This window comes from Falco naumanni, chromosome 9 (assembly GCF_017639655.2).
Source record: "Falco naumanni isolate bFalNau1 chromosome 9, bFalNau1.pat, whole genome shotgun sequence".
Lineage (NCBI taxonomy): Eukaryota > Metazoa > Chordata > Aves > Falconiformes > Falconidae > Falco > Falco naumanni.
Genome location: NC_054062.1, coordinates 11,181,944 through 11,205,334, shown reverse-complemented (window position 1 = coordinate 11,205,334; position 23,391 = coordinate 11,181,944). Strand labels below are relative to the sequence as shown.

At 37.3% G+C, this 23,391-nt stretch overlaps 1 protein-coding gene across 5 annotated transcripts in view; it reads left to right on the top strand.

The window, feature by feature from the left end:
* The first annotated feature begins 649 nt into the window (after window positions 1-649).
* Window positions 650-23,391, top strand: part of DENND1A (DENN domain containing 1A) — a 214,957-nt gene continuing 192,215 nt past the window's right edge. For all 5 annotated transcript variants that reach the window (XM_040606509.1, XM_040606507.1, XM_040606506.1 and 2 more), the window contains exons 1-2: window positions 650-809; window positions 7,070-7,140. In XM_040606509.1, the coding sequence (XP_040462443.1) occupies window positions 793-809; window positions 7,070-7,140 (88 nt within the window). In that variant the 5' untranslated portion in view covers window positions 650-792. The remainder of the gene's footprint in view (window positions 810-7,069; window positions 7,141-23,391) is intronic.

Here is a 23,391-nt window from a genome sequence, read left to right as displayed (position 1 = left end):
CGTCCTGTCAGAGCTCTGCAGAGCGCCAGCTCGCAGGCCCCTCTCTGACTTTTTTTGTCTTCTGCAGCCCCCAGGCACCGGGACCTGCTTCTGCCGGGGACTCGGCCCATGCCTTGCCACTCCGTGGGGGTGGCTCACCTCTTCACAGGGCTTTCCAGGAAGCACAGTCCTGGTCCTCATCTGGTCTGGGCATCAGTCCCCTGGGCATTGCTACGGGCCCCGGATCACGCCTGTGGCGCGTTTTGGCCCTGCTCAGGGGGTGCCTGACGATTCGGTTCCCGCTGGCAGGACGCAGGGCGCCGTGCGGGCAGGGAGGCTGGCCTCCTCCACGACCGGCTGCTGGAGATGACTGTCCCGCTCAGCCCCCTCCTGGGCTGCTGTTCGGGAGGACTCCGAGCCGCTTTTGAGCGCGCAGGGAGCTCTACCCGCCCCGCCGCGGGACGCCCGCCTGAGGCGCCTGAGGGAGCGCGGGCACCCGCTCGCCGAGGCCGCGAGGCGAGGCGAGGCGCGGCGCGGGCGAGGCGCGCGCAGCGTTCATTGCCGTGCCAGCACAGCGGGGCGCGCGGCGGGCCCCTCGGCCGCTGGCCCCGCCCACGCCGCCGCCCTGGCGGCCCCGCCGCACTACAGCTCCCGGCAGCCCCCGCGCCGCGCCGTGACTCGGCTGGGGCGACGGCGGCGCCGGCCGGGATGGAGTGAGGGGGTGCGCGGCGGAGAGAGCGCAGCCCACCGAGCTCCGGCCCCCTCCCCCCTTGCTCTCTCTCTGGCCCGGGTCTATGCGGCCCCCCAGAGACCATGGGATCCAGGATCAAGTGAGTGCCCCCCGGAGCTCTCCAGCCCCGCTTGCAGGCCCTCAGGAAAGCGGGAGGGCTCTGGAGAGCGAGAAGGGGACTTCCCCGCCCTCCTTGTGAGGCCGCGCGGGCCAGACCCCGGCCGAGCCTCCAGACCTCGGGGAAGGGCGAGAGAGGGGGAGGAAGAGGGGGACGAGCGCTTCCCGCCCCCGGGCCGGCCCGCGGGCCGGGGAGGCGGCCGGGCAGAGGCCCCGAGCCGCCCAGCCCCCGCTCGGCGGCGGTACCCGCGGCGGGGCGCGCCCCGGCCCTGCCCTGAGGAGGGGCGGAGGGCGCCGCTTCCCGCCCTCAGCCCCAGCCCTGGGCTCTCTCCCGGTCCGCAGTTCCCCGTGTGGTAGCGCGCAGGGTCAAGGCTGCGAGGGCACTTCGAAGGCTCGGTGTGCAGGCCTGGAAGGCTGGGGCTGCTGGAGTGGGAAGGTGTGCGGTGCCAGCATTGGTGCCGTCTGTCGGGGGTGTGGTGGGGTCGGGAGAGCTCAGAGCCCCCTCGTCCAGGTTGGAGCGTGCTAAAGGAAAGTGGCTGTGATGTCTTGAAAGTGCACTAGTTAGGTGATTTGAGGGAAGTGGTGCAAGTGATTAATATGTTGGGCCTGCAGCTCCATGCGCTCAATATTCTCCTTCAATATTCTTTAAATTTTCATAAAACTGGGGGTTGATTTATTGGTAAGCCCTGTTGGTGTGTTTGGTATTGACACATTAAAGATCTCAGTTCATTCATATGCTATTTCAGGCAAATGCCAGGCTCTTATGAGACAGGTAGAGGTGTAATAAAGCTATCGCCAAGCAGGGAGTGACATTGTTGTGCACGAGAGGTGTGTGATAGAGCGGAGAGATCCAGTTAGTCGGTATTTTATTCAGCACTTTCAGCAGGTGCTGTTGAGCAATTGCTCTTTCTTCTTGAACACAGTGTTCTTCAAGATTACACAGTTCTTTAACTTTTCACCTCTTTTGTTTAACTTGAATATGTGGCTGGAGGAGATGTAGTTTGTGGCGTTCTTAGTGTGATGACACATCTTCATGTTCCCAAGCCCATAGGCTGGGTAGGCATAAGGGTGTGTCTATCCAGCCAGGTGTTTTAGGAAAATGTAAGCGGATAGTGAGAGTTTGTAATGATAGTGTGGAGGTGATTGTGTTGGTTCCAGAAAGTAACATACTTCCTTGGGGGATACTGTGGGGATGATTTGTGCACTTTTTTTTGGCATATGGGTTCTCAACTGTTGCTACAAGAAAAAATCAAAGACTGAGGAACTACTTAAAACTCTTAGCTTACATTCAAATACAGCTAGAATTTAAAATCATTACTATTTTGATAGCAGAGCAGGCTATATCTGTAACTTGCACCTTTGGATCTTGCAGTGGTCACCCTTGCTTGGGTCACTTCAAGATTATGATCTGAAAGGACTTAGACTACCTTAAATCTACTAAAAGGGTTATGCTCACTTAAAATGTAGTTTCTTTTGTGTACATATTGAATCCACAAGCTGTGATTACCATCTCTGAGTTTTTGATTGCTGATTTGACCTTTAATGGCTTTGCATACACTTTGCTGGATGTGAATGCAATCACTCAGATGAGAGCTTCAACTGGAAATCTCACTGGTATCAGTGAGGAAATGTAGCAGTTAGAAGTATTTATGACAGCCACTGGACTTCAGGACTTTTTCTGTCCAAAGTCTTGCAGTGTGAATGTGTCTTTCAAGATTACAGACAAAGCCCATGTTTTTCTCTGTCACCAGGAAAACACAGGTGATAACCCCATGCAAGCATTACTTCTCATTCCTCTTGTACTTTGTGAGAAAGCATTTTGTCCATTGTATGATTAAGCAACTTTGTCTTGAGCTATAATTAATAAATCGCTTTTTTCCACTTTGGACAGAACACTGTGCCTGACTAAGGACAAAATTTCAAAACAGTCTTGAAGTATATAAAGAATGAGAGAGCCTACCTGAGTAACAGGCTTTTCTGGTCTGCTCTTCTGAGCTGGATGTTTAATCCAGCAAAGATTTTCAAGTTGATTAGTAGCTCCTATTATTGGGGTGGGCAGAAGTGTGAATGAGAACTGTTTTATAATTGGGTATGCTGAGGCATGCTTCCTTCAGTGGTGTCGCCAATATGTGTTGGAGCCCTCGCAAAAATCCAGTAGTCTGATCTCTTGCTTCTTGCTATAGACTGGTGATTGAGAGATATTAAATGCCTTGATATGTGATCACCTGCACATGCTATGGTATACTCCTAATGAAACCTGGACATATATGTCAACTGTATTTTTGATATTTCACTCAAGTGAAAGAAATCAAGAAATCACTAGCAATCCTGTAAACTTTTGGCTTCTGTATAGCTGCAGGCGAGAAAAAAAGGTAAGTTGAGTATTGGGTTACACCATTGCGTTAAGCTTCCTGTTGGAGCGTGTCACGCACTACTTGCAAGGCACTCTGTGCCAGCAAGGTAATGTAAAATAGGAATCTAGTTAACCTGGCTGCTATAATTTCTTGGTAACTTTCAGTACTCAAGACTTTACAAGAGAGAAGGGATTTATTTGGGGTTTTTTTTTGTTTAAATAACATGTTGATATCAGTCTATTCAACAGAATTGCATTGCACTGTTAAAAAAAGTTGGCATGTTCCTTTCCAGAGGTGGTTGAATTTCAGTGGTGACGGAAGACAACCCTGATACTAATCAGGAAATGCTTTCAGATATTTAACATAGATTGCTATATACTGAAATCTACCTAGGGCGTACCAGGCAGAAAAAGTTAAATATATGGAAATAAACCAGGGTTTGAGGTGCAGTTTCTGAATTGAATTAACAGATACAGTTTTCTGCTAATATTTTTCTGCAGGAGTTGAGCTACTGAGGAGTTGTTAGGAGACAACTAATTATCAGGCAGTGTCAGGCTCCTCTCTTATGCCTCAATTTTTAAGTAGAATGCTACTTTCTTTTATGAGTGCTGTTACATTTTCCTATGTGTACAAAAAAAATGCTACTGACAATTTAAATAGGCTTTAGGTACTGGAGGCATCTACTTCCATATGTACAGCTTCAGAGAAAGACTTTGTTTAGTTTTGTTCTGCACAAATCTCTTGCAGTTTTGCAGTAACTAATAATTTTCATTGTAAAAGGTACATAAATATTTAAAATCAGATATTACTCCAGTGTGAAGTAGAATTTCTTACGGATTGCTTTGATACTACAGCTATTCTTGCATCAGAAACTTGAAGTAATTCATACAACTAGCAGTTATCACAAAAGCATTCCTTTCTCATGCTGCTCCTTCCTAAATTCCTGTTTACAAAAAAGTACTGCATTTCCTTCTGAAGTTATCCAATGTGTTTTGGTACGTGTGTCCTATGTATTTTTTTTTTTTTTAATTGCATCTGGATGTTCATTTGATAACTGACCGTGGGCCTTTAAGTGATTATTGGAAGGAAAGAAAACTTTGTGTGTGTGTTTAAGGTTATAATGCTGTGGATGATTTTGGTGGGTTGAGGTTTCAGTACAATGCACAGGTGGTATTAGATGTCTACAGGTTATTTTAATAGCCATAAAAATGGACTGCAAAATATACATATTATGATGCATATTTATGCTATATTTGCAAACTATATGAACTCTCATAGTGTTTTGTTTGCTTAATTCCACTGAAAAGTTATAAAACATGCAGAATTCAACAATGACTTCATTCTCATACCAAGGTGCTAGCTTGTTGAATGCAGCCTTTAATACTAAGTTTCTGACCTGGCAAAGCTACTTTAATTTCACTGTTCATAGAAATAAGTGGACATTTGTCATGGAATATTAAAATACAAAATGTGATGTCTTTTTGTCTGAAAGTTTTGGTATAGAGTATGTGCTCTTGCCAGCTGTGTTATACAGTGTTTTCACTATTGAACACAGACTCTAACATAATACTAAAAAGGTGTTTGTTATTTTATCCATTAGCTGTAAAAATATTATAAAATTTATAAACTTTTAATTAAGGAAACAGGGTGCTAAAAATAAAGACATAAACAAGGAGGGTAAGATAAGGCTGCACAGCAATATATATGAAAGGAATAATACGTTTCTGGTATTCTGTGGGTATCATTTCATCCTCATCCTTTACTGTGGTTGTAGGAATGTAGCTAAGAATCTCAGTATGTGAAGCAGATTATATGCAGCAACTCTAAGTAGCACAGAGAGAATTATGCAAGTGTGTTTTATACTGCACAATAATGGTTAACTTGTTGATTTTTAGAATTCTCTTAACTTATGCATGTAGTTTTCTGAAAAATGAGTACTTAAGACAAATCAGTTGGGAACTGATGGCAAATTAAATTAACTTTAATTGAATTGTGAACCATTCTTGCTCCTGAGAGCTGCTCTGTAAAGCTGTAGAGTGTGATCCTATGCTACTGAAACCAATGGTAGCTTTTCTGTTGATTAAATAGGTGTGGGGTTTGGCTTAGAGCCACTTGAGTTATACTAAGTGGGCCTGTGGCATGGTTAGAAATGTTTTGTTTAATCCCTTTTTGTGTTAAAGTAGGATTTAAAATAATAGAAATTCCCTAAAGAGTAGGCTGAACTCCTTGACATGTTTGGTTTGAGATGCTGGGTAAGATTAATATATATATATATATTTTTAATTATTCAGGTAGGAATTCTAGCATATATATACACATATGTGGGTTTTGTCATTATTTTCATCTTTAGCTGTAAGGGAGCTAACAAAATTCACAAGTTAATTATACATCAGCAATTCTCTAATGTTAGATAGTTTACATTAACACATAGGAGACAGTATTATCGCTATGCAAGCAGCCATAAATATAGAGCAGTAATTATGCAGTTTTGATTCTTGGTTTTAACCAGAAAGTCTAAGAATAAAATGTCACATGTTCAGACTTACAAAATGCTTATTTCAGTAACCAAACAATTACAGTCTAGTGTGTGATTCTATTTAATCTCATAAAAAAATTTGGAGAAGCTAAAATTGTTAGTAAGGAATTTAACTCAAAATATTCTTTCTTATATAATCACTCGCTGCCTTTATATGCTCCTTATGAAATGTAATTCCAGAGCTTCACTTACATAGTTGTATTAGTAAGAACTGAAAATGTATGCTAGATTTTTTTTTTTGTTTGATTTTTTTTGTTGTTGTTGGGTTGTTTTTTTTTTAAAAAAACCCTTACTCTAGCAAAGTAAGTATCTTTTCTCAAGCTTCATTTACATTCTGTAGCTGAATCTGGTCTCATTTTTGATGATTGCACCTATTTCCTTATTTTGCATGCATCCGGCAGCTTTCTGGATTTAATACTCCGGAATCTCATGAGGTGAAACCTTGTGCGTTTGTAATATTCTTCAGCATGGCCTTTTACTGACAAAGAGATAGAAATATTTTGATAGGTATTAAAGAGGGGAACTGTCTTAATCCTAAATACAGCCTGTGAAGTTTTCCAGTAATGTATGTGTAAAATGACTTTGCATCCTCTTGACTGCAGCTTCTTCTTTTTTTTTCTCCCCCTTTCCTTTTTCCTGAGCAAATAGGTGTCATGAAGTTGAACCCAAGGGTCACAGTAATGAAAATGTGAATCTGGGTTTTGTCCCATGTTGGGTGATGTGACTGTTACCAGTTTAGTGAAAGAGCATGAAGGATTTTTTTTCCCTGAAAAAAATCCCTGTATCTAGCACAAAGGTGATTTACTTTCTCATTGGAAAGTAAAGGTGAAATAAAAAGAACTTGCTTTTGCAAGTTGCACATGTAATCAAAATTATTATTGTGGCCAAGAACTGAAATAACTGTTGTTTCTCTATCTGAGGAACATTCTGAAAAGTGATATAAAAGGTATGGTTTTATTTTTCTGATGAAGTTCTGAATGATAGGCCTGTGATGTTTTAGTATCTAGAAATGCAGACTAGTCACAACAATTCAACTGACTTTTAAGGTTCTGCATGCTTGATTTCTATTGTTTTGATTCCTTTTTTTTCCTCTGTAGAGGTTTGTTAAGACGCCCTGTTCATGTTCGCTCATCTGAGCTTCAGCCATACTTTGTCACATACTAGTAAGGCAGAAAGATCTGATGTGAAATCATCCCGGACTATAAAACAAGAAATGTAGTTTATCAAGTTGTCATTGTAATGTATGCATTCTTAGAACCCTTTTTGACTGTATAACTGGAAGTACACATAAAAAAAATTCTTAATGTGCTAAATACTTTTTTTTTTTTTTTTCTCCCTCTCCCCTCCTTTCAGACAAAATCCGGAAACTACCTTTGAAGTGTATGCAGAAGTAACCTATTCAGGAGTCAGTTGCACTGGGAAAGGTACTGTTCTGCACTGTAGTTCTACCTATTTATTGACTAAAAGTATTCTTAAGAATCATGTACTGTGAGTTCACAAGGTATATTTAATATTATACTGTTCTGGCTTTTAAAGATATCTTAATCACTGATTCTGTAGAATCTTACAGTTAGGACTAATAATGAGAAATTCTTGCCTCTGTCCCCGATTGTGGGCAACTTTCTGATTTCTTTGACTGTTTTACCTGTTTTGTCTTATAAAATAGAAATAACTTACTTCATTAGATTGAAAAAGTAAATGCATTTTCAGATTTGTATTTGCTGCTCATGTAAGGATGGGTAGTTTTAAACCAAAAAATACTCTACAGCTTCTTGTTTGGAATTTATTCTTACTTCTTCCTTACTTTCCACAGAAGTATTTTTATTGGTTCCCAGAATTCTTCCTTTGAGCAAATGATTTTATCTAGAAATAAGGCGTAAACACAGCTTATGATTTGATTAACTATTTTTACCAAACATTGTTCTCAAGCCATGATCATACAAGAATTTCTCTGTAATACTATTTCTGGCAAGTATTTCTGTATATATGCTAGAGAAGTCTCATAACTGCTGAAACCAATGTTAAGTATATTTGTGAATTTTTGATTGCACTTTTTTCTGAACCTGAGGAACTTGATCAAATAAGCACGAAAAGCAAAGGCTGAAATTCGTAATCCCAGAATTTAGTTCAAGAAAGTATTACTTCAGTCTTTAGAATGTTACGAAAAAGGAGGGATGTCAAAATTGAATAATTCTGGTTAGTCAACATATACTGAAGTAATAGTTTTTTATATCTTTTATTAAATGATCATGTGTGTATTGTGTATATGATATAATGAACCAGTAGAAAAGTTTTTGTATTATATTTTATTGAATGGAAAGTCACTTGTCTCCTTTTATATCTGTATTTGTTTGTTACAATCAGCAAAAGTCAAATACCTGCAACTCTTTCCTTTACCACCACAGCCTCCGTGGGAGTTGTAACTGGAATACAGTTTTGGCTTGTCCTACTGCTATATGCCATCACGACTATTTGATGTAACTGCAGGAGCCCTTTTAATAACTAGTCTTTGTTTCTGCACATCTGACCTGGATTCTAGTGCCAGAAAATCTGAACAAATTTGACCATAAACATTACATTGTACAGTACTAGTGTCTGGGTATAATCTTCTCTTTGAAGTTTGTTTGCATCCCCCTGGAGGGATTAATCCCCTGCTGTGGGAAGGTGGGTTAAAAAGCACGGAAACTACTTTACAGGTTTTTAATTGGAGAATTTAGTATACATTTTGTTCTATAAACCAACTGATTCTGTGGGAGTTTCACTTAGTTGTGTTTTTGTTGTATGCACTTGTAGGTGCAAAATCTTCAGAAATATTTTTAGTGAGTAAAAAGAAGTTTTATTGTTTTTATGACTCATATATTCTGAAGTTATTGGTTCTCTCTGAATAATCTTCTAAAAGATTGTTTCCCAACCATATTTTTTCTTATATTTAAGAGGTGCCCTTTATTCTCAGAGGTCTTAGATTTGTGTATTCCCAAATATTCTGTCCTGTTCTAAGTGAAGTTTGTTGTTTGGTTCTCCACAGCATTAACTATATTTAACAGCTATGCTGTATCCCAGGTAAATCATCATTCTAGAAATATAGACCTAGACACCTATATGTAGTCTTTTCTACTTCTTACTTCTTGGCCAGCTGTTCTATGCCAGAAAGCCGAGAATATATATAAACTTTTTTTTTTTCATTTTTGTAATCAGGGAACATATGTTACATGACAAGGAGCAGTTACTATTAAGAAAAGCTAAATGTATAAAAGGTGTATGAGGGGCAAATTCAGGCATGTTTAAAAAACTATTTCTTCCTGTGTAATGGATCTCAAAATTAATTAAGACAACTGTTTTTGAAATTCTGGGTCTAGTATAATAGTGCTGTTTATCACTTAGAATGCTTTTAATTCTTATATTGATAGTCTGACATGGTCTCGAGGAGGATGTATTGCTTCAGAGCTGTAACAGTCCTAGTGCATGAGATTGTCTGGCTTGTGGGATGGTAAAATATGCCTCTCTTTTGTTTTATTCAAAAGTTTGTGTAGCTGTTGTGTTTTGACCCCGGCCAGCAACTAAGCACCACTCAGCTGCTCACTCACTCCCCTGCGGTGGGATGAGGCAGAGAGTTTGAAGAGTAAAAGTGAGAAAGTAGCGAAGGATGTTTTCCATGTGACTGTTAAATACCAAATGACAGTAAAGGTTTTAGTATATTTCGTAGCTCACTTGGCAGATGATTGTACATTCAAGTAGCTTTACTGCTTGTGTAATTGTTAACAGTCTAGCATTAAATGTCTATTTGGACAATAACTTTTGAAATTAATGAAAACAGTATTATCCATTGACTATCATATAGAATGATAGAATCATTTGGGTTGGAAAAGACCTTTAAGATCATAGAGTCCAACCATTAACCCAGCGCTGTCAAACCCAGCACTGTCAAGCCTACCACTAAACCATGTCCCTAATCACCATGTCTACACACCTTTTAAACACCTCCAGGGATGGTGACTCTACCACCTCCCTGGGTAGCCCCTCTTGATACAGAAGGCTCCCTCTTAGTTACCAAGACAGTTGACTGCAGAAGGAAAAAAAATCTGTTCTGGGCTTCAAGAAAGACATCAATAAACTGGAACAAGTTCAATGAAGGACCACCAAGATGGTGAGTGAGCTAGAGCACTTGCGCTGTGAGGAGAGATTGAGAGTACTGGGTTTGTTCAGCCTGGAGAAGACTTCAGGGAACATGAATAGCAGCCTTCCATACCTATGAGGAGTTCATCAAGATGAGATATCCAGGCTCTTCACAGTGATGTGTGGCAGGACAAGAGGCAATGTCTGAATCAACACTGAATCAAGAGGGATTCTAACTGAATATCGGGAGTGTCTTCACTGTGAGGACATCAGGTATTGGACCAGGTCACTCAGAGAGGTGGTGCGATCTGCACGCTTGGAGGTTTTCAAGACCTGACTAGATCACAGCCTGAACAACCTGGTCTGACCTCACACCTGGCCCTTCTTTGAGCAGGAAGTTGGACTAGAGATCTCCTGAGGTCCCTTCCAGCCTGAATTATCCCGTGATCCTAATATTTGATTCCTAGAAATGTGTCAGGAACATCTGGAGGATGTTTTGTACTCTTAATATGGTATGAAGAGAAAACTTGATCGAAACCAAAGAAATTGAAAAAGAAAACATTGTTTTATTCCAGTCCAGGCAGAGCTCTTGCCAAACCACAATGAAATGTGTGAACTGTGAAAGGAAATGATCACTGGTTCACCTCAGCTGTGGTCTCGCTGTCTTTTCTCCTTTAGATTGTTCAGAAATAATGATCATCTGTGCTCAGCATTGGTGACTTGTATATTTCTGGCATGTGAAGGCTTTGCTATGTCGTACAATTCCAGCATTCAGTTGTATCTAAAAGCTGTGCTTGCGCTTTTCTTTCCTTATAGTCATAGATCTTATTTGGGGACTTACGGATTTTTCTTAATGGGCCACTTGATTTAAATGTGGTAACTTTATTTTGAGAACTGTGAAACAAGACAGCTGCAACTGTGACTAGCAACATTAATGTGAGTAATTGTTATTAAGACGATATTTCCTTAAGAGAAGACAGTTACCAGATCAGTTTTTTGTCTTATGATTGTGATTTCTGTGGAAGCTGGGAATTTCCCTTAGCTAATTGAATCTCAGTTACTGTGTGCGTGGTTTGTTATTTTTTTTAAAGAACATTTGACTTCCTAAAATTGAATGAAAATACAAAAACGCTTTTATCTTAACTTTGTTCCCACTTTTTTTAAATTATTTTTTTATTGGGATGTCTGGAATTCAGAATTTCTTCACTTGATATTTCAATGGTGCATTTGTCAACGTTCTACTATTTAGTTTCATCAGATAGCACTGTTCTTTTGTCCATAACCTCTTCTGATAAAGTGTTGGTTCCTTCTCACCAAAAGTCTAGGGCACCAAAATAGAGTAGAAGGAATGCAGTCTGCATCTTTACAGTGACAATACATGGAAGTTACCTAGTGAGAAATCTGTGGGGTGTGTGTCAAGTATAAGTATGTCAAGCATAGGGACTTTGCAAGTCTAATGCTTCTCACCAACTCCCACACGCTTATTCTGGAAGAAAGGAAAAAATAATCATGGTTTTAATTAAAAAATGGAATATTGTTATAGGGAAAATATTGTCTAAAACTTCTAGTGTTAATACTTTTGATTCTTTCCTTTGTAGTATCAGATAAATACTGGATGAGGACTGTGACTCAGAGGAAGAGGTGCAGTTCTGAGGCTGATACAGAAGCCTGGCTAATAGGCTGGCTTAGGTTAGTCTTAATGGGCGCATTTTGCGCAGTGGTGTAGTTGAGATGGAGTAAGATTGCAATACTGTACAGATGGGCACAACAAAGTTAACTCTTTGTCAAGTATGCCTGGTGACTTTGGCTTTCAACCATTCCAGGTTGTTAGGACCTAAAAAAATCTGAATACTAAGAAAAAATCCAATTCACTTATAAGGCTTTAATATTCTGTAGCCTCTGTGTGGGGTTTTTGTCTTTGCCTTTATAGATTTTAGTGCTGTGTGATTTTTGACAGTAGGAAAACTTCTAACTTTCCTTATCACCTAGATAAGGCCATCTGCCTTGCTAAATCCAGGTGTGTTGCTTAAAAAAAAAAAAACAAAAAAAACCCACTGCAACCAAACAAAAAGTTTTTAGATTTATCATTAAAAAAAACCACTGCAACCAAACAAAAAGTTTTTAGATTTATCATTATTATTTTATAGGTTTCACTATACGAGTTAACCTTGCTTCAGGAATTAAATAAACTAGAGCCTCAAGATTCATAGATAGAAGGGAATTATAATACAGTTTATTGCCCAGCGGATACAAGTAATACGTACTGGTCATCATCTACAATTGTGTTAGTTCTTCTTTTCTGCTGTGATACTTAATTACTTCGATGTGACTTGGGAGAAGTGAGTAGATATACTTTTTTGTTGACACTAAAGTGATTACTGTAGCACTTCTGAACGCTACATGCAAGGTTTAAGGTCTACCATTGTTTCTGTTCGCATACTGCTTTATGTTATGTTTCACTGTTCACCCTGGTTTAAGAAAAATGTTTAAAACCAAACTTTGTATTCAGTGTTTTTTGTGTGCAATACCAAAAGCTTTGCGGGAGGAGATGTCTGTGCTGTTTGTGTAATCACTGATGTAGCTGGTGCTTCTCAAATTCAAGAAGCTAAAAGGGTACCCATTTAATTCTCAGCTGGAAATGCTGAGTTTTCTGCTGTTAGGGCAGTGTGTGTCTATAAAATAGCACATTCCTAAGTAAATAATGTTGGGCATTCTATATGGAAGCTACAGATTACAGTTTTATTTTAATAACTTTTGCTAAGTCTGTGTCTTTGGTGCATGATCTTCTCTCATTCATTGGAATTGTTACATGCAGAGGATAATTTGAGAGCCAAATAGATGCTTTAAAAGAAATACTACTATTTTACTGGATTTGTTTTCCTATTTTTAAACTTCATGTAAAGGAAGAGAAAAATGCATTTTATGAGATTGTGAAGTCCTAATGTAGGGCTTGTGTATTTGTCATGGCATCTCATAATAGTAAAACTACACAGAAATTGAGGTAGTAAATTACAAAGAACTTGTATTGTTTCTTTTACAAATTATAACTGCTTAAGTTAGCTTAAGCATTTCTAGAAATGCAGTTCTGTACTATTGACATATTCTATGCTTAAAGTGCATTGGAACTACATTTCCTTTTTTTTATAACCTCAGCTAAAATATTGTTAGGGGGTTTGGGTTTTTTTAAGGTGCAGAAGTCAAAAGAATCTACTAGCAATTTTAGTATAAATACCTATATAAAGAAAGGGAAAGCATACTAACTGCTTAAGAAATCTTTCTTTTACTTTTCAAAGCACTTTAACGAATGATCTGCAGCAGTTGTAATGTCATAAAAATATGATGTCACAAATTTAAGGGTATTGCTGGACCTCAGCCAAAGATCGTCTCTTGTTAGATGAGGCTGTGAGGAGAATTGTAGTCTAACTGTCAAACTGTTCCATGTAGAAAAAGAGAATTTGTTAGTCTAAAGTAACTGATCAAAATAGTATCTAAAGTTGTGAGCATTTACTTTCAAATGTTCATAGAGTAAGATACCTCCCTGCACCCTTGTCTGGGAGGACGCAGCATGCTTTTGTATGGGGTTTTTGTGTTCTTGCCAAAGCAGACATTATAAAAGTATGTCAAATCTGTAGTTTTACCATGTAGTGTGCCAAAAGGCCTTTCTCTCCAAGGACCTCATCTTTCATCTTTTTGTGAGTGTAGCATAAATTCTTGCTGTGTGTTCAAGGAAAAAGCTAAAATGGTTTAGTACAGCTAAAGGATTTCTTTCTTCTTAAAAAAAACCCAACAAAACCCAACCAAAAATCCATGGTAAGTTAGAAGCCTAAATGCGATAGCATGGACAAAGTGTAAGTGTGTTAGAGTTTAACAAATGTTCACTGGATTAGTAAAGGAAATGTAGTTTATACTACTTCTTTTATGACAGAATTTAAAAGGTCTTGCTGTAAGACTTGCCATGTGCTTCTTTCTTTTCTCAAAAACATACCACTAGGTTGAAAAGGGAGATGAATCTTAGAAGGAAACTATTAACTCTGAGGTAGTTTATTATTGTTTGAGAGAAAGGATGAAATTTGCATTTGAATCGGCTCTGAGAGTAGCATGTACTACTAATCTTGTTCCTACTAGAAGCTTGTGAGTAGTTTAAGTACTTCCTTCTTTACTTTTCATGTTCTAGCCTTGTGTTGTAATAGCTCTTTCCCTCCCTCCCCCCCTCCCCCCAGTAGATCACAAATGTTATAACTTAAACTAATAGAAGTCCTTAACTCTACTGGGGGAAGTCACGATGTGCTTGGGCCCTAAAATTATTCTACAGTTGTCACTATGGTTTCCATCATAAGGCTTTTGCAGATAGAGAGAACTAGCAGGTTTCTGTCTCTGCAAAATAGACATACTGCTACTCCTTACCATTGTCTTTTTATCATATGATAGATACAACAGATATATAGATATATCTATTATCACAGATAATAGAGCAGTACCTCCATATAGATGAAGCATTTTCTTGAACATAAGCAAAGTTACTGGAGTAGGATTAATTTAAGAGTTGGTCATTCAAAAGTTTGTAAACCTTACCTGTGTACCTCTGAGTAACCTTTTTTTTTTTTTAAGTGAAAATGTTTTATTGGCTAATGTCTGCCTGTTCTGTATTGAGAAATAGATAACATACTGAAGATTAGGAATAACAAAGGAAGAGTAAAATTCAGGTCTCTTCCCTATAAATAAGAGCTTTCTGTTGAGTATGTGCTGTAATTCAGGTATCACAAGTTTTCCAATCCCATCTTTATGGTATTATGTTGCTACACCTAATTTACTAAAGCAGGATTGGAAAAGTAACTGAATCTAAGTAGATAGGTAGTATTTGGAAATTCTAATTCTCCTAAGCTGCTGCTTTGTTTTTCTGTTTTGATTTGATCACTTCTAAGTACAAACAAGATGGAAGATTTTTACAAAGAATTTAGTAGGACTGCAGCGCCAGGTCAGGTAAGTAGCGCTGTCTGAACTGTTTTGTTTGAACAGAGTTCAGAGTTTGGCTTTTACAGTGTAAATGAAATACTCCATTTGAAGAGAAACTCGCTTTATGAAAAAATATTAGAATCTGTCATATTGCAAGTTGTCATAAATTTTATCCAGCACACTTTTTTAGGTGTGTTCTTACTGATGGTACTCGATTTAAGAACCCCCCCAAATGTTAGTTTATATCAAGTATAACTGAATATTCTTCAATTTCTGTAAGTTATTTTGTGGGAAGAGATCTGTTTGTCCTTTTTGCTTCATTCCTTAACTAATTCTGTCTACAGTCTTTTCCATTTCACAAGTATTTACTAATCTGTACTATATTGCTGCTGCTGGTGCTGTTTAACTAGACAGAAAAATTCAGCACAGAAAGTCTCACTCACAAGACTTTAAACTTTTGTTGATTTATATTTTTTTAAAGGAGCTTGACATCTTCATCAAGTTCACAGTGGGCCTGCTTTGTTTGCTTTCTCTTGAATGCTTGATAAGATTTTTCTTCTATTGTTTTGTGCAGCAAGGACAGAACTTGCCATGGCTGAGGTGGTTTTTTTGTATATCCACAATATGGTCATTGTCTGCTGCTGAATAATTGTGACTGCTTTTTGTACAACCAGAACTAAGGCTTTGGCTGTGAACAGATTCCTTCTTAGCGTGAAAAGAGACTAATCCATGTAAATACAGCCCCAAAATAAAGCTTTACAGAAAAAGGGAAAGGCTGCTAAGCAGGAGGGCAGAGGTCAGCAATTTAACCTTTAACCTAACAAATAAGAAGCATGAAAGTTCCTGAATTGGTTTACAAAGGCAAGCTCCTGTGATCTGTCAGTTTTTCTTTTCATGATAGAGTTGGGTGAGAAAACTGACTGACAGCTAGTGCCTTTTTAACTGCAGGTTGAAATTAACTGCTAAACTGAAACTTTTTTAGGGAGGTGGTTTTTTAGTGATTTTAACAAATTATTTTCTTTCTCTAGCTGTACTTAGTTTTCCTTGAATTTATAGAAGAGTTTGAATGGTTGTTCTTCTTAAAGAGTTCTTGAAAGACTCGATTTAATACCAAATACTACTGAAACATTTAATATTTTAGCTTTTGAACCATTTAAGAATTTGGTGAAGCACTTGATGCTATTAACTCTCCGTTGATGTGCTCCTTTAAAAGTAGGGCTGTTACTCCAATAACTGCAGAGAGATTGTACTTTGAAGAGAGTCAAGAAGTTGTTAAAGGGTGTGTGTGTGACTTTATTTAAGGGAGTAATTTTAACTTTAGTTCATTCTCAGTCACAAAATTTTCCAAGGTGGTTTGGTTTTGTTTGTCCTTATTTAATCACAACAGGTAATCTCATTAATGAGTGTTAACTTTTGCTTAAAGCTTAATGCATCTACAATCAGCTGTTAATCTAGATATAGACATTTCTGTAAAGAACTTTTAATTAGAATGTCATTTAGATGAAAAAGAAACAAAGTAGTAATGACTTGAAAGTAGGCTCCCTGTAGATTAAGAATAGCAGTTTTGGGGTTTTTGCCTAATGTTGCAAGCGTTGTCCCAGAAATGACTGACGTTTGATGCATCCACTGTTGTACTGATGCTTCCTATGAGTTTTCAGTGGAAATATTGGAGTTTAGAAATTGTGTCTGTGTTTATTCTGTTGACATGTAGACTTATAATTCTACACAGAACACTACTTTGTTTAACATGCAAGCAAAGCAAATTTGGTAGAGCAAAAGGTGAAGTAGATCTATTTTTATTACTGGCTCTTTTTGTTATAGGTAGTTCCTTGCAAGAGGAGAATGTAAACTCTAGTTCAAAAAGAGGCCTATCAGAGTGCCTGAGGCAGTATTGGTCTGCTGCTTTTTGGTGTGATGATTTTTTTTTATATTTGTTATGGACAAAAAAGACACCTTATAAGGTTTTATCAGGTTTTCTTGTGATTTTTTTGTTGGTTTGGGGTTTGTTGTTGGTGTTTGGTGGTTTTTTTTAAAGATTGAAATAGAGTTAGAAAGAAACATGATTTGTGTTTTTTTACCAATTATTACCAAGTAAAATTATTATTTGTAGACTACTATTCTACTTCAGCAATGGTTGTAATAAACCAAACCAAATCCCAAAGCCCACCTTTTGTGCTACCAGAGACAGGCTGATCCTGCAGTATTCTACATGAAATGCTGTAACATGCTGATTCATAGCAAAGGGTCAGTGTGTGGTACGCTTCCCTGTAGCAGTGTTTGTGAATAACAATGGTAAGGCACATTTTAATCATAAAGAACTGTATTATGTTCTGTTAATAACCTAACATCCTCATATCTGTGAACAAGGTGTATCACCAGCTCTCTACTGGATTTTGTCATTGGAGAGGGGAGAAGGAATGCTGAGGGAATGCTGCTGAATCCTGCGCAATGATTAAGAAGTTTTTTGGCCCTGCTAGGGCTACCAAGTTTTGGTAAACCATTTGTCAGAATTCTGGATGCTGAGTGGTCATTGGCTTGGGAAGATGATTTTTATGTCGGTTTTGGTGTTGTTTTTTTTAAGATAGAATTATCTTTTGATATACTTTTTGCTAGGACTTACTTCATGGAAGGCTGGGATAGAAATAAGGAAGTTGAACTGCAGTAATAAGGATGATACTTTTGAATGGAAGGGTGGGAACAAACAATTTATAGTGGTAATCTATTATCTGGAATGGGTTATAGTCTGAAGAGTTCATTTGCTTATACTTCCCTAGAAATTAAAAAAAAACCCTGCAACACAACAAGCCCCTCAAAGCCCCCAATATTTAAGTTGGTTATGATATTTCTGAACTCTTCCATGACTGGCTATTTGGAGAGTAATGTTTTCTAATTTGATGAAATAAGTAGTAAAAACAAATGATGCATACTATAAGTAGTCAAATAATATAAGACTTGTAGAAGTGACCTGTAGAACATCATAATCTGCGTGGAAAGTGCCAGTTAAAAGATGAGGAGCTGGAGTGAACGCTTGTATTTACTGTGCTAAAAATGTGTGGTCTGCCCCAGACTTCATCAACTAATACAGTACATGCACCTAGGGAAGGAATGGAAGAAAAAAAAAAAAGAACTTTGAGTGATACTTTTAAAGCAGTATCTTGGATACTGTAGCCAAAAGAATTTCCCCACTCAGAATTTGATTTGTGCTAAGATTTTAAATGGTGGTGAAGGGAATTACATTCACGGCTCTTCTTGCATTCTACTGGGATAAACTGAGTTGCATCTTTAGTTCCTTTGAAGAGTCATTTATTTGAAACTGCATAGTTATGAATATAAATAGTGGTAACATTACCATTTTTGAATTGATTCTTACATTTTTTTATCTTTTAAGTTAATAATTACTCCTTATGTCTAGTTGATCTGTAAAACACTTTTGATATCTTCTGTTCCAAAGAATCTAAAACCAGATTGTCACTCTGGAAGAACACCTATCAAAAATTATTAAAGCAGACTTAACTCAAATACCAAAATGTGAAGTCAAAATAGCTGACCAAGTATCACAGTGTAGGTAGACAGTAGAATCAGGCTGTTTATTTAAATAATGTGCTTTATCTTTTTGCGAACATGATGCTAGGACAGTGCAAACAAGTAGGGAAAGATACCAGGAGATGAGAAACAGCTCAGTCAGAATGGAAATTAGCTTATGCTGCCTCTTCAATAGGCAGTTGAAGAGATGGTGGAACAGAACTGGCCCTTAGTGAAGGGCAGGATCAAATTGTCATAAAATATGGCAGAGTAAAAAAAGCAACAAAAAAAGCCACCACCCCCAAACCAAACCAAACCACAACCCCCAAAACTTTCCTTTGCAATGAGTATGAGAATTTCTTCTAAAGTTGCTCTTCACTTGCACCTAAAGTAGCATGTAGTTTTATCTGATATTTGCCTGTTGATCATTCACTCAGTTTAATTTGAAGAATTTATCAAATGTTAAAAAGATTCAGTAGGGTAAATCTCTTTTAAAGCTGTAATTTATGTCCACAAGTGCATTAAAATTCATACTTACAATTATCACAGACTAATATTAATCTCATCTCATCCCATTTTATCTAGGGGTGCTATTTGCACATATAAAAATGTTACAGATATGTTTTTGTTTCATTGTGATTAATGTCCTTCTACACTAAAGGTAATGTTATATTTGTCCTCTATATTTGTTACTCTTACTTAATGGCTTAAATGCCTTACTTGTGTTTGTGATAATCTGTCATCTTTCGTACACAGTAGCATTAAAAATTGTTTTGATTATGGTTTGAGAAAACTTACTTGTAAATCATTCACTAAAAATACATCCTACTTCAACGTATTGTAGATTCCATCAGTACTATGTAATTAAATAGCTCTTAAAGGTATCTTCTGCTGTTAAAACAGATGCGTATAGCTTTGTGTGTACCTTGGCAGTATTCATAAACAAAAATAGATGTGGTGAGTAAATAGAATTATTTAACTTGTTCAACATTTCATTCTTTAATGAGCTGTAGAAGTAAAAAGCAGAATCTCACAATTTACCATCTATTTTGCATGGAGATAGCAAAAAGCATGCTTGGTTGCATTTACAAATACCAAATGTGGTATCCAGTAATACAATAATTGCAGTGCTTTCATTTTGCTTATTTCTAGATTGTTTTGCTTTACTCTGGATATGGAATTAGATCCTTCACTAAATCATCTTGAAGCAATTCTGTATCTAGACTAAATCCATAGACTACAGTGGGTATCAATCACACGGACAATTAAAATTGAGTATTGACATGTTTTTAAAATAGTCATATGTCTCAATTTTGTTTATCTCAAAGTTTTAAAAACCTAATGACCTCATTGCAGCTTGACTATAATTACCATGTTTAAACTTCTATGCATTTTTTAGTTTAAACAGCCTTTGTGTTTTTTTTTTAAGCCAAAAGAAAATTAATGAGAAGAGACAAAGAGACATCAAAGAGGTTTTCCCTCTGATTGCAGTGTTAGAAGTTTTGCCTGAAAATAGGTTACATTTCTTCTGTTTTCAGCTGAATCCTCATTAACTTTACATTTTAATGATGTCCAGAGCAAATTATAAGATTATGGTAGATGCCTTAAAGGGAAGCTTAAAGGACACCTTTTTAATGTTTGTTTCTTTATTAGTGGCAGTATTTGCACCAGTATTATAAACAGCATTAGAATGCTAAAAGTAATCCCAAAACATATAAGAAATATCTTCCATTTCTGCCATATATGTAGTGTAAGTATCTTTATTTAGTATATAACACAAGTGGAGCATGTTAGGGGGATATCTTCATCTTTGTAGAAGACAAATGTAAATCATGCCCTTTGAAAGAGTTTACAAATTACTTTGCATCTTATAGTCAGTTTAATTTATAATGATAAAGGAAAATGGAGACAGGTGATATAACAGAGCCTCTGAATTGTTTTCTTGAACCTTCAGTGGAGAAGAGGATTGAAATGTGAATAAAGTGATAGTTTGTATTTTTACAACGACATAAAACATTGTTGGGGGAACTTGGTGGAATTTCAGTGTATTCCATTTAGGGGAACGCTATTAACAGCAATTCTGTGTTCTAATGTACCTCTCCTACTAAAAATTAAGATTGCATAATTACCTTTTTAGATGAAGAATTGTGTTATATCAAATGCAGCAAAAGAACTTGTATTTGGTAACCTTAAACAAGGATAACTGCCATTGGTGATAGCTTGAATGGAGTTTGAACAGTTGAGAATCCAGGTAGTCTGAGATAATCCTATAAAACAAAAAAGTATCTTTAAAAGTAAAACAAAATAAAAATTGTACCTGCTCCCCCGGAAGTATAACAATTCTATATTAACATTTTTTTTTTCTGCTCCCCATGTTCCCTCTTGTACCTTGCCCCACAGAAGGGTATGTAATTTCTGACTGTAGCTCAATGAAAAGTTAGATGAAAAGGTCTTGTGGAAAGTGAGGTCTTCTGTTTTCCTGTCCTGACTTGGTGTTATGAATAGAACCTTTGATTTTCTTGTGCTACCCTCTAATCAATAAACTAAATTTTTGGGAGGTGGAATTATGGCAAGGGATAGGAAGAAGACTAAATGTAGGAGCATCCCAAAGTTTAGTTACAAGGTAGGACTCAAAATCCAAACGTAGTTAAATGTTATTTAAGATCTTAAAGGTTAGTATTTCATGACTACATTGCCATAATAGAAGTGAATTTCTAATTAATCTCTGATTATTCCTATAGATATGTCCCTGCTTGACATGCAGTTTTACAAAGCTAATGTCCTGGATCTATATATTCAGTATGTAAGACTAGTATTTCTAAAAAAATTCTTTGCAATGGAAACAATCTTTAGTACTTGTTTTTAATAAGTTCAACCTCCTTGTATGTTCCAGAGTCTTAATGGCTGTCTGCTGTAGTGTTATCCAAAGTTTGCTGTTACTGTCCACCTGCAGGTCTGTTTCTGCAGGTGAGTGGAGCTGCACTTGTGTGTAGTCATCTGCTATGAGATGCTCTTGAGAGCTCAAATTTGTAATCATGGCTATCAAAATAATCCTTTTTGTCCTGAGAATTCTACATAAGGGTGCTACAGTTCTGTGATCTATTTTTCCACTGAAATGTGTGGTGTTCTAGCATCTTGACATATGTACACATATCTCTTACGTAATCAAAACTTTCCTTTTTGTTTTGAACTCAAATAAATAAACTTTTGCTAAGTAGTGCCTGGTTGAAGACTTCACCCTTGATTTAGACTACTGTGTCTTGATGGAAGCATTTGACATGTCCATCATTAATAAGTAATTGAATAATGCAAGAGTCATTATACAAAAAGAAAACTCAACCTTTCCATTTCAGGAAGATTTTTACGTATTTATATTAATGTTTTGTAGAAACTGTTAGAAATTTGAACTGTCATGATTGTCTAGCTGTTACAGTGGACCCAAACTGCGCATCCAGGTGTGCCTTAGCTGATCTTTTCTTGGAAAAAGGGTTTAAGTCTTTCAGATGTTTGGCGCTCCTTAAGCTTGAAAATAGCTTTCAAAAGTTTCTCTTGAATCTTTTAGCTTTGACTTCTAATGTAACTTTAGTTTGAAGGTTGTATTACTGAAGAAGAAAAAGTTGAGTGCCATTTCCTGCCTCTCTCACCTTTATTTTGTAATTATCAGAGAATTTACAGTAACTTAATCTTTGAGATGCATAATAAAAATACTGATTAATAAGCTGCAGCTGATGGAAAGATGTGTATGTTATTTTGATTTCCTTGACATGCATGATTTTGTATAGAATCATATTAGCACTAAAAACCTGAAATGTTCTTCCTGGTAACTTATTCTGCAAGTATTTGCAGTGTGGCTATTTCCAGCCAGTTCTGTGTTAATGATAGTGCAAGGTTGAAACATTCCAATCATTCATATGCCTGTCCTCCCTTTCTCAAATGTGTTTCTTTGCTCAGTGTTTTTGCCTTATTTCTTTTGCTTTGTTGTGGTCAATTCAGCCAGTATAATAGCAAAGACATTGGCTTTTTTTTTTCCCTTAATGATGAGTTATGTTAGAGATATACTATAACAGAGATAAGAGCTATTTATGTCCTAAGCTATTGATTTTTAATTAATGTTGCCTGGGCTCATACATGTTGGCAGAATTGCTAACAGCTTGTGGCATTTTTTAATTCACATCTTCTTTTTTGGTATTTTGACAGTGTCATTCATATCTCATGAAAAAGTACCTCGTCAGGTTAAATGTGTTAAAACACCGAGGGGGGAAAAAAAAAAGAAAAAAAGCAAAGAAAAAAAAAAAGCAGAGAATGGAACATAGGGCTGCCTAGGAACCTTGATCCATTGCCAAAGTATTTAAACAATTTAGTGTTTTGGTTTTCTAGCTCCAAGCTGCTTCTCAAATCCCTTGCTAATTAATCCAGTTAATTCTTTGTAGACTAACTGTATGCAGGGCTTTTTCTTGTGCTTCTATCGCTGAGAACCCTGTTTTGTTTGAAGCAAACCTAAGCTCTGTTATAAAGGTTGTAGTAATAAAGTGAGTACTTGCAGATGTAAATACAGTGTTTTGAGCCTTTTTAAAAGGAGCTGTGTTTGTGTGTGTAACATCTCATTTAATCTTTCATGTTTAAAAATTAAAACATATATGCTTATATAAAAAGATGTAAAGAACTTTGTCATCAGTTCGATCATTTAAGAAAAGGCCATTAAGAAATGGAACAATTATGGCATGAAGTAATAGTGTTCTGGTACTACGATTACTGATGTATGTTTATTTTTCACAAGTAAATTATTGTAAATGCTCTTTGTTTCTGAACTCCAGAATGGGTGTTTCGATATAGGGCAAATAAGAGAGTTCAACAGGAAGGAGAGTTTTTAGAAATGACCTGTTGATACTTTGGATTCTTTTGATTAGGGTACAACTGTGTTGTGAATTCAGAACTGGAAAAAGCAGCTAGGGAGCAGAGAGCTTAGAAGCCCAATTAGATGTGGTATGAGATAACGAGGAAAGAGTATACACTCCTTAAGGTGTGCTTGTCTGTGATAAAAGCCACTACAGCTCTTGAGCTTACTTCTAGATTTTAAGATTAGTTGA